Source organism: Pezoporus wallicus, unplaced genomic scaffold, assembly GCF_028554395.1.
Source record: "Pezoporus wallicus isolate ANWC-B61680 ecotype Strahan unplaced genomic scaffold, APGP_CSIRO_Pwel_v1 contig_6658, whole genome shotgun sequence".
In the NCBI taxonomy this organism is placed as follows: Eukaryota; Metazoa; Chordata; class Aves; order Psittaciformes; family Psittacidae; genus Pezoporus; species Pezoporus wallicus.
Genome location: NW_026642312.1, coordinates 1,703,340 through 1,714,727, shown reverse-complemented (window position 1 = coordinate 1,714,727; position 11,388 = coordinate 1,703,340). Strand labels below are relative to the sequence as shown.

The 11,388-nt window shown below is 44.3% G+C and overlaps 1 protein-coding gene across 1 annotated transcript; it reads right to left on the bottom strand.

Annotated features, from left to right (window-relative positions):
* On the bottom strand, nucleotides 1-6,899 carry ZNF622 (zinc finger protein 622). The gene is made up of 6 exons (XM_057428824.1): nucleotides 6,273-6,899; nucleotides 4,199-4,453; nucleotides 3,383-3,545; nucleotides 2,477-2,589; nucleotides 1,456-1,599; nucleotides 1-834 (listed from the first exon to the last, which is right to left on the bottom strand). The coding sequence occupies exons 1-6, from the start codon at nucleotides 6,877-6,879 to the stop codon at nucleotides 707-709; spliced, it is 1,410 nt and encodes a 469-aa protein (XP_057284807.1). The 5' UTR covers nucleotides 6,880-6,899; the 3' UTR covers nucleotides 1-706.
* Nucleotides 6,900-11,388: the final 4,489 nt, after the last annotated feature.

Genomic DNA, 11,388 nt, shown 5'->3' with positions numbered 1-11,388 from the left:
TGAAATCAACAGTAAATTTAGAGTTTTAATCAGCAAATCTTTAGAAGATCTGAAATTTTGACTGACATTGATCTAGATGTTATGGTACTTTTGAGCAGATTTTAGGTAGAAAAATTGAGTAAATTCAATATAAAACAACTTCATTGTAAATTATTAATCCAGCCCTGAGATGGAGCATTAAGCAAGTACAGTCAACTTCTGAGGACAGTATTAATCCTGGAGTTCTATTTTTCATCAGTGCATTTCTTCAACCAATTACCACTTAACCATCCCACAATCTCAAGTTTTCACCTCTTTAGTGCCAGTTAGATAGTCCAAAACACCCAGCTAACTTACATATGGTACTACCAGTGAAAACATTCAACACACTGCATCTCAGCCTCCCAGGCCTAGGATCTTCCCTTGGCATTTTGCAGAACTGGAAAATGAAGATATTCAGACAAATGACAATGTCAACTGCCCCACAGTTAACAGCTGGGACTACTTTGCCACATATCTCATTTAAGATATTTTATTTTTTAAGTTAAGCCAACCTTCATCTCACCGGAAGAGACAAGCTCCCTGCTCTTCCCATAAACAGGAAGGCACACCAGCGTACACATCCCATTTGATAAGTACCGAGTCCATTTTAGCAACAGAATCCTGAAGCCAGAAGCCATTAAATCCCTCTTTCCAGAAAACAGCTGCATGCAGCTCTCTTGGGAACTCAGAATCTCACTTGCACTCGGAAGTGCATCTGCTTTGTAGCATTGTTACTCATTCCTGTCTTGAGCAACCACTTCGACTTCATCCTCTGCAGGTACTGCATATCACGCTGCTGAGCATAGGCTGCCCCTTCAGGGAGAGAGGAGGAAGAGAAAGATGGGTAAGTGTAAGCAACTTCTATGCAAACCAGCACATCTGTCCATTTACAGCAGCAGTCAGCTATATGTTTTCCTTCCCCTACTGGCATGTTTCTTTTCACTTTTCTCTTGGGCAAAGTAAGTTCCCTCTATGAATATTCACAACTGTGATTAAAGGAAAAGGTTGTTTTGCATTCCAGTACTGGTATAGGTGGGTGTGATTCTTCTGTTTCAAAAGTGGATATAGACCACATCACTGCTCCCCAATCGGAAAAGTATCCTACTGTCAAAGAAAGACTGGTTCATGTTAACATTATTAAATAGCAAGAGCAGTGGTTTTGATGGCAGAAACTAACAAATCTTACGAAGTCACCAAATACCAAAACACACATGCTAATGCACTGAAACGCTTGCACAGAAGTTGCAATGGATTTTAGATGCATACAGCTTCCTCTAACTTATTCTGTTTGGATGTCAGGAATGAAAGGGAACTAAATATAAGGGAACTAAATATAAGGGATACTGCATAAAACCTCAAATTCAACCTATTTAATTGCAGAGTGATGACTCCCTACAACTTCTTCCTCTGCAAAAACCCCACATTGTCACTCACCTGTCTGACTTGTCCAGCCCAAAGCTCTGTACTGCTGCAACACCCGACCCACTGTTTTCTTGTGGTTTGCTACAGTCACTGCTCTTGACAGACCAAATCGTTGCTTGTAGTATCTCATTAAAGAACGATGACCCACTCTTGCACCTGCTCAGAGGAGGGGACATCTTATTATGTATAACGAAGCAGCTTCTGAAATGTAGGACTCAGCATATTATGAAAACTGTAGAAAATACCTGTGCTGAGAAATGCTTTTAAAAATTCTTAAAAGCTTTAGGACTATTAGGAACTTAATGTAATTACCGTAAGAGCTGCCATACTGCACTCTATCTTGAAGAAACAAAACCAAACAATGATGATGTTCAAGACGGCCTTAGCTACAAACAGGAAGCTATCAGAAAACTGTATTTTAATTAGGAGAAGGAGCATACTGGCAATGCTGTTTCAAAGTAACCAGGGAAGTAACTTGCTGACATTCAGGAAGTCTTCTGTAACTACATAGTTGGCAGCACTTTTCAGAATGAAAGGACTGAGGTCCCATCATACAAAACCCACCAAACCAACCAACCAAATATAAGTAAGCAAAAAAGCCAAATGCTACACAAGGCAAGAGAAAGGTTTCTGAAAAAAAAAAAAATAATTTTTCTGAACTAGTTTACTAAATTAGTTATCAGCTGCGTCCCTGAAAAATACCTACACTAGATAACTTCAGTTAGAGCTTCTCCAAGTTGCACTGAAGCAAGACACAGAAATGCTGGGAGTACACCATGAGAGTCACATGTCAATGAAGATGTAAAGTGAGCAAAGGAACCCCCCCTGCCTCAGTCCACATACACATTAATGCTGAAAAAGCTGAACTACTTGGTAATGGAAACAATGAAAGATGAGGACAAAACCCCAAAGACAAATGCAAAATTACTTTCTCTCAACAAAGGAAAAAACAGTGACCTATGCTGCAGGAAAAAGCTGCAGCTGTAAGAAGTGTAGAAAGTACATTTTAACACAAATACTATGCCTGAACTACCTGAAGGAAGGATCAGCTCCATGGTGTCATCATCATAATCCAACTCTCTCTCTGTTGGGCACTCTCCAGGCACCTCCACATCTTCCCCATCCTTGTGATCGGGGTAACTGCTCCTGTGGAAGAGTAGCAGTACATTGTTTGTACATGGTGAGCAGCCACAACTACCCAGAACCACTACACAGAATTGCCACACAGCTGCAGCAAGCAACAGATACCGTTAAGTTTCACTTATCTTAGTCTGAGAGCACTTTCCAGCACCACCCTACCCTGAACACAGGGTGAAGACAAAGTCCACCCATCCTTCACCTGGTTCTATGTGCAGAACTCAGCATGGTTCTGCTGCTGCACACTTAACAGCACATTAGGCTGAAAAGCCACCACTGTGCAGCCCACCTGCTCTGCACAACCATTAAATGAGTGCTCCAAGAAGCTCCACTAAATCTGTTACCATAATAGGAGGTATTTCTGACCAAAATGAACACAGCTTAGGATATGCTATGGGAAGCTGAACAAAAAGCCTTTAAATCTCAGCAGTCCTGTTTAACTCTGGCTATTAAAAAAATCCATAGTACATATTAAGTCCATAATCTGCCTAAAACGCAAGAGACAGTTACACCCTTTTATGGTCTTTGCTGCTGAACTGAAATCTAAACTCAGTAACAGCAAACATACAAAACAGAATTTGAAATATATTTTCATGTAGAACTGGCATTAGTGGTCACAGGAGAGGATAAGCAATCATCATGTAATGCTTACCTAGAAAAGTGATGAACCAGCTATGCAAAATAAGCATCAGAACCAGAAACAGGATGAAATTTTAAGAATTAATAATAGTTTCTGATGTAATATTCAGCTGTCCTTTCGTCTGTCCCAGTCTGTGCTCCACTCAAAGAAAGGCTTTCTCACCTAAAATCATAGAAGTCTGCAAATTCCAGGGCAGCATCTCCATCTGTGAAGAGTTTGCAGTGGCTTTTATCATTCATGTGAGCCTGTACTGCTTCTGTAGAGTAGAAGGATTTCCCTTTTTCATTGCACCAGATGCAGATTTTCCCAATGCCAACTTTCTCTCCTGTAGAAAACATTAACACTTCTATTGGTCTGAACAGAGCCTCCCTTGTCAATAATTAACATTACTGTAGTGTAGCTTCCCAGCTTGCAGACAGACTGAGCAAGAGCCTTGAGCCCTTCATTTCTACAACAACCCCGCTGTTCCTATGCCTTGACCATATGGCTCCATCAAGGACAAATCTGTGCATTTAAAGGTTCCTTATGACAAGGTATTGATCAAGATGTATTCTCACCAACAAATTTCATATTTCCAACAGTTTTCCATCTAATACTACAAAATTCTTTTACTCTCCATTATACGTAAGCTTCAAGGAAGATACATTTTTTTTATGGCTTTTAGGTCACTTACAATGAGGCAAATACTTGTGACCCATTAGTAGTTTATGTGCACACTTCAGTAACAGAGTTTTGTCCTAGATTACATGTGGTTGGACAGCTTTCTCAGCATTAGAAAACCGATACAGGTACAAGACCACGTTTGCTTAGTGAGGTTTTCTCTTACTCTCCCCAGAAAGACTGTGGTCTTGTTCATGATCAAAATACTGGACAGCACTCAGATTTTTACACTAAAAAAAAAAAACCACCCAAAACTTTTAAAGTCATATCCAAGTGAAAGTAAGCAATAAAGAAATTGGAGAACATTTGCAGGCATACCCAGGTACTTGATTAGTCCTCTGAGATCCACAAGGTACTCTATATCTGGAATGAAGAAACTATGAGCTTTTGTCATATGTGCCACATTTTTTGTGAGAGATCTGGAATGGTGGGGACAGAATAAGCAGTCTGTGACTGGTATGGCCCCAGCAGCAGGAGTGCTTTCAGCTTCTGCCTGTCTCTCCTCTTCTCCTCCCACACTTTCCATCTCTTCTTCAGAACCAATCTCTTCATCAGAATCCATATCTTCCCAGTCTTTAAAAGGAAGTTTTAAAACAAAATTATTTATATGATTACTTGTCCCAAGCAAAAGGAGTTCCAATTAATCTAGAAAAAGTTATCACAGAAAATACTGCATTTTCTATTCTTACGGTTAAGTGCCACACAGTCACTTCCAGGTGCAAGAATAAACAACTGCCAGTAAAACATCATTTCTTGTAAGATGCATATCAAAGATTAAGTCTGCTCATAAAAAAAGCTGGCAATTCTAGTATTTTTTCCCCTCCATTTTCTTGACTATTAACACTTTACTGCTGTTATGAAGCCTTAAATTTAATTCACCACAGCACAAGAATGCAAGCATGGCTCATTAAAAACAATACAACTCTGCCAGAATCATGCAAATACTCATTTCCAGAAGTGAGGGGAACCACACTCCTGTTCACACACACACCTTTAACAACAAAGAACAAAGCCAGCTGCCACAGACAAACTATATGTTAGTATACACCAAGATATACTAACAATTTTACACAATTGCAAGATTACTGCAGAGCTGATTAAGGATAAACAAACCAGCAATCTGATTATAGTTCCAGAGGGGTCTAGAAATCTGGTTTAAGGAGTTCAGACGTGGGGCAGTGAGCATTTTGCAGTACTCTATTCCTACTGGTCCCCTTTCGACTGCTATGTGCACAGTGTCTGTGAACACGGAACATGGTGCTCCCCAGTGGGGTAGGATGATAATTAGAGAACTTTGCTATAGGAAATAGCTCAGTAATTTTAAAAGACTCACACTGAATTAACAGGACTTGCAGGAAACATTCCTGGACAAACACTTAAAAGGAAAAAATTAACATTCAGAAAACTACCAGGATTTTAGCATTACAGTTTATGACTAACATGTTAATACAAAACAGGTGCAAGTTGGCTCCTTCTTTAGATGTTAAAAAGCATGTTCAGAGGTATATGTTTCTACTTCTGTAGAACAGATTCCCTGAACTGCAACTCAAATTTCACCAGCACAAAACTGCTGTAACAGATGTAATAACATGACACAATGGTTTCAGTAATGGAGCTGGAGTAGTATGGTCCCACTCCATTCACGCCTGCCCCCTTGCTGCAGCTTAATCACCCCACTGGGCTGCTCAGACAGATGCATTTGGAGCTGCACTGTAAATTACAGCACTGAAAGCATCCAGGTTACAAATAAGCCTTTTCTGGGAAATCTTAAGCTCTGATGTTTTCAGTTGTCTCCTTTCTAGGCTGACCTCCAACAACGACCTGTCTCCACACAAGTGGTGAGGGAAAAGCAGCAGGAAAAGGCAGTTGGGGTGGCAACTCCTGAACCAGTTTTAATACAGATGCTGACATGCTAAGAAGCTATGCCACACAGCGTAAGGCAGACCTACTCCACTGGTCTTGATAGGCAGAGAAAAGCAAAATCTGCCCCACCTCCTTCAACAGATCAATGAAGTGATTGGTGGGACAACAGCAAATGATCATGATTGGATTTTTGTTCATCTATTTTTCAGAAGTAGTTTTAGGGTAACCTTTTATGTTAGCCTTCCTTAAATGAAACTGCCCCTGGATTCTCACATGGGAAACAGTGCTCAGGTTAGTAACTGCTTATATTCAACCTTCACAAGCATTAATATCTTGACAGCTGGCAGTTCAGACACTGACACAGAGTCCTTGACAGCAACCATGGGCCAACCTTAACTCCTTTGTTAATTTACTGAACAGGAAGACCTTTTGTGATGGAAAATGCTGTACTACTGGAAAAATATACAGAGGTTTTTATGCAGAATTTTTTAACCCAAGCTATCTATTGTCAGAATGTTTGCTGCCTTACCTTCTTCCGTATCCTCTTCCTCCTCTGCCTGTTGTTTGGCCAGCTTCTTCGCTTGCTGTTCAAACCACTGTAGCCGTGGAGGTTTTTCCGATCGTTCTCTACTCTGTGATAAGCTGGCACTTACCATAGAAACAGGAGAGCTACTTGCATCACTACGAGGCAAAGGCATCTTCTTTGGAGAGGAAGACGGCTGAGCTCTGATGGCTTGCTGAATAGCTGCATTCATTTCATCTTTGTTTACACTCTCTGGAGCCAGCCCCTTTTCCAGGTTCTTTTCATTTAGTATTTTCACCTTCTTGCTGACAGCTTGGACAGCTTTCTTCTCCAACTCTAAGTGCTTCTTGGACTTCAAGTGATTCTCATAGGTATTGAAAGTGGAGAATCTCTTGCTGCAAACTGTGCAGTAAGTGGCAGTGATTTTGTTCTGCTCCTCTGCCACTGCTCTCTGCGCTAGGACTCTCTCTTCAAAGTTCTCAGCTGTGACAGGAGGCATGTCAGCAACCTTACGCTTCAGGTTATATCTATGCCAGTCGGTTTTGTAATGGGCACGCTGAATGTCCGCATCCTTGAAAGCCACACGGCAAGTGATGCAAGTGTAGGTTGCCATTACTAGAAACAGGGGGAAAAAAATAATAATCATGGCAAAAAAGGCAAGTAACAGTTGCAAAAAACCCCAAACACAACATGCTGGCAGCACCCATGTAAGGCAGCACAAGTATATACAGTTCTTGTACAGAGTTAAATTTATTAGACAACTACTCTGCTGTCCTGAGATCCCACTTGGAGTGCTGTGTACAGTTCCGGTGTCCTCAATATAAAAAGGCCATGGAACTGTTGGAACAAGTCCAGAGAAGGGCCACGAGGACGACCAGAGGACTGGAGCACCTCGCGTATGAAGATGGGCTGAGAAAGTTGGGGCTGTTTAGCCTGGAGAAGAGAAGGAGCCTTCCAGTAACTGAAGGGGGCCTATAAGGATGCTAGAGAGGGAATCTTCATTAGGGACTGTAGTGATAAGACATGGGATAATGGGTTCAAACTTAAACAGGGGAAGTTTAGATTGGATATATGGAGGAAGTTCTTTAATGTGAAGGTGGTGGGGCACTGGAATGGGTTGCCCAAGGAAGTTGTGAATGTTTCACCCCGGCAGTGTTCAAGGCCAGGTTGGACAGAGTGCGAGGTGTCCCTGCCTGTGGCAGGGAGGTTAGAACTAGATGATCTTAAGGTCCTTTCCAACCCTAACTATTGTATGGTTCTATGATTACCAGTGATGACCAATCAGCATGTTACGTACTGAAACCAGGACAAGGGAAGAAAAAAGAAAAAGACTTTGATACAGTTATCAGGGATTAGTCATACCACAGCAGCTGCAAGATGATCCCAGCTCTGGACTTAGCACCCACTGTGCTCATCCAGGTTAAGACACAGGATGAGAGGGTTCCCAGCCTTGCCAGCAGTGCTTCAAAAGCTCTGCACTTTTTACTGAGAATGAGAAACTAATGTTTCTTATCAAGCTTCTGTTCTGCCAATTATAGGATTTTGAAGAGACCAGTGACTGCTCCAGAACAAGGGTAAAAATGGGAAAACATGCTTTCATGCCCACTTCCCATTTTCTGCAGCCTAATCAGATGGGAAAAAAGGTATCACATTTAAAAATACAACCCTTTCAGCTATTTCAGTACAGTGCACGTTCCGTTAACAAAACTTCACACTGCAGAACTGTTAATCTGGAAATACGGTCAGCTGTGCCTACATGTAGTGCCTGAAGCCACTCCCACTCCTGGTATTCCTCCACTTCCCACCATTCATCTCAGCTGTGCTACTTTGGCTGTCAAAGGAGAGCTGGAGGGCAGTGGCCTGTGTCTGATGCTGTCTTTTCCAAACCCACAAGTTTCCTTCCTTCCTTTTCAGTGCTTAATGAAACTTGACCTTTTCTTCCTTTTAAACAAAGTTGGTGGAATCTCTTGAACACTCTGAAGGCAAAGAGCAAAAAACCACATTCTAACTGGAGATAACTAAAGCCACCCCATCCTTTAAGTGATTTAGAAAAATTGTGTTTTAATCTGAAAAAAAACCCAAACCCAGCTAATAAATCAGGAGGAGGAGGTCTGAAAGCAGGCAGAGGAATGGCAGCCCTCCAAGAACAGGGAGAAGCAGCAATTAAAGACACAAATATGCAGGATTGAAAGGTACCTTATGAAACGCTTGCTCCCTGGAAGAACTGGACTTCACTGCTGCGCTATCCGTAATCCTATGGTGACAAAGGACACATTAACAGAAAATAAAAGCCAAGATATTTTATTTGAAATAGTGTTACTCATCCTTCCAGTGTAACAGATGCAATTTGTTTCAGAGGAAAATATATTCTCTGCCTTCCAAAGGATCCCGACTGCTCCTTGAAGCACTCTCCTCCCACCAGCAGAGCTCCCTATCCCTTTCCCAGTCCAAGCAGGTATTTTACTGCCATAAATCAATGGACACGGAATTATGCTGTTTATCACAAAATCCTTACAGAAACCTCAGGGACAGAACAGTCTGGTCTATTTTGGCAGGGAGCTGAAACTAGCTGATCTTAAGGTCCTCTCCAACCCAAACCATGACTACATTTTATGACTACAGGCAGACAGCTGCTACACACTAGATTACCCTGAGGTTAACTGAAAATAAGGAAACCCAAAACAGGCCAGAAAAGGTATGTAACTGAGAGGATCTAAACGCATAAACCTCCATGTCTGATTACTGAGTGGAGAAATAACGTTTACCACTCCAGCTGCGTAAAGCAGAAAAAGGCCCTGCACAGCCCCGCGAGGTTTCGCCAGCTCTGCCCCTTATTCCGGGATATTCTCACCCACAAACCCAAAGCACTGAGGCTCAAGAAAACAAGGCCCGAGGCACTCACAAGTCCTCAGCCCCAGGCTGGTTCTCCCCACAGGGCCTTTACGACGCCTCCTTTTAGTCGCTTTTATGTGAATCTGAATTGATCCGGTGTCCATAAGACTGACACAAGACAGGCCGGAGCTGACCAGCCGGACACGAAAACTGACCGCACTGCTTACACCCGGGGAGCCATGAACGACTGAAATAAACTAAACCAAAGCAGCACGGAGCCTGCCGCTGCCGCCAGACGTGACCCGAACCAGCACCACAAAGGGGATCCGCCTCACGGGAGCCCGATCCGCACCCCCGGCCCACCCGCTGCAGCTGGGACAGGGCCTCGCCCTTCCCCCGCCACTCCTGATAGAGCGGAGGTGGGCCGGGCCGGGCAGGGCCGAGCCGAGCCGAACCGAACCGAACCGAACCGAACCGCCTCCCCGCGGCCCCTCCCGCCCCCCAGCCCCACGGGATCCCCACCTGCCACCCGCAGGGGGAAAGGCCCCTGCGTGCCACTACCACCGGAGCAGGAACACGCCACGCTCTCCCACGCAGATGAACAAGGCCCCCTTCTTCCGGCAAGGAAACCCCGCCCCGCGCCGCTGCCGCCCCCTACCGCCGCGGAGGCCCCACGGCCCGCCATACTGCCCTCTGCGCCGCCACAGGGAGATGGCGGTGCCGTTGGGGGGCCCTGTGCCGCTCCTGCCGCCGGTACTGTCCGGCTGTAAACAGCTCTCCTGCAGCCTGGCTCCAGGAGAATCAGCGGGGTTGGAGAAGACCATTAAGATCATCAAATCCAACCATTATCCCAGGACTGCCAAGATCACCACTGAACCATGTCACTGCGTGCCTCACATACGCGGTTTTTGAACGCTTCCAGGGACGGTGATTCCACCACTTCCCTGGACAGCCTGTTCCAATGCCTGATCACCCTCTCTGTGAAGAAATTTTTCCTAATATCCAGTCTAAACCTCCCCTGGTGCAGCTTGAGGCCACTATCCCTTGTCCTATTACTTATTACCTGGGAGAAGAGACTGACCCCCACCTCACTACAGCCTCCTTGCAGGCAGTTGTACAGAGTGGTAAGGTCCCCCATGACCCTCTTTTTCTCTGGACTGAACAACCCCAGTTCCCTTGGCTGCTCCTCCTCACACTTGGGCTCCAGACCCTTCAACAGCTCCGCTGCCCTTCTCTGGACCCACTCCAGCACCTCAGTGCCTCTCTTGCAGTGAGGGGCCCCAGAACTGAGCACAGGATTCAAGGTGCGGCCTCACCAGCGCCGAGTACAGGGGGATGGATGATCACTGCCCTGGCCCTGCTGGCCACACTGTTTCTGATACAGGCCAGGATGCTGTTGGCCTTCTTGGCTGCCCGGGCACAGGCTGGCTCATGTTCAGTGGCTGTCAGTCAGCACCTCAGGTCCTTTTCCTTTACATAATACTGTGTAACGTTGTCAGACAGGTTCGGGGGTGTGAGCCCAGGTCAGGCTGAAAACACACATCAGCAGAACCCTGCTAAGGGGGTCTGGTGTTGTCCTTGTGGGGTTTGGTCATGTTTTTTTCCTACTTTGGGAACAAACATACAATTCAACAGGATGAAAGATAGAAACTAACATTTATTAAATGGTTTTACAAACAATCAATATAATAATTTCATGTTTACAAAATAGTAATCAGGCTAGGTAAAGTGCTGCAAAATACTTTAAATAAAGACATTTTTGTAATTTTCCAGTTTCTGGTTACCTGGACAGGTGCTACTCACAGACTGTTGACGCTGCTTGTATGCTGAGAACAGACAAGGAGACTACAGGGAAATTGTTCAGAAGGCTTAGACAGCCTGGGAAAAGTGCAAAACGGGCAAAACCCAAGTAAAACGAGTATTTCTTCAGATCCTATTACTTTGGGTTAGCATGATCTCCCCTCCTCTGCATGGAATATGTTTTTTCCTCCGAACAAACTGAAGAACAGTAAATAGTTGTGTAATACCTATACACAGAAAGCTGTGTGTGCCGAAAACAGGTGCCTTTATTCTGGATTTGGCACAGTGAAAGCCACCCACTGGCCAAAAGGATATCCCTCTGTCACTCAGACGTACTAACACAAGGGGAAATTTCATGAGTACTAAGGACTGAACTGCATCCCACAGACACACACTCCTGACACACAGTGTGAGGAAGCCACTGCATGGCACGGGAGGGGGAGCACTTCAACCCCACTACTGCAGAAATACATGGCTTCCTCCATTTACT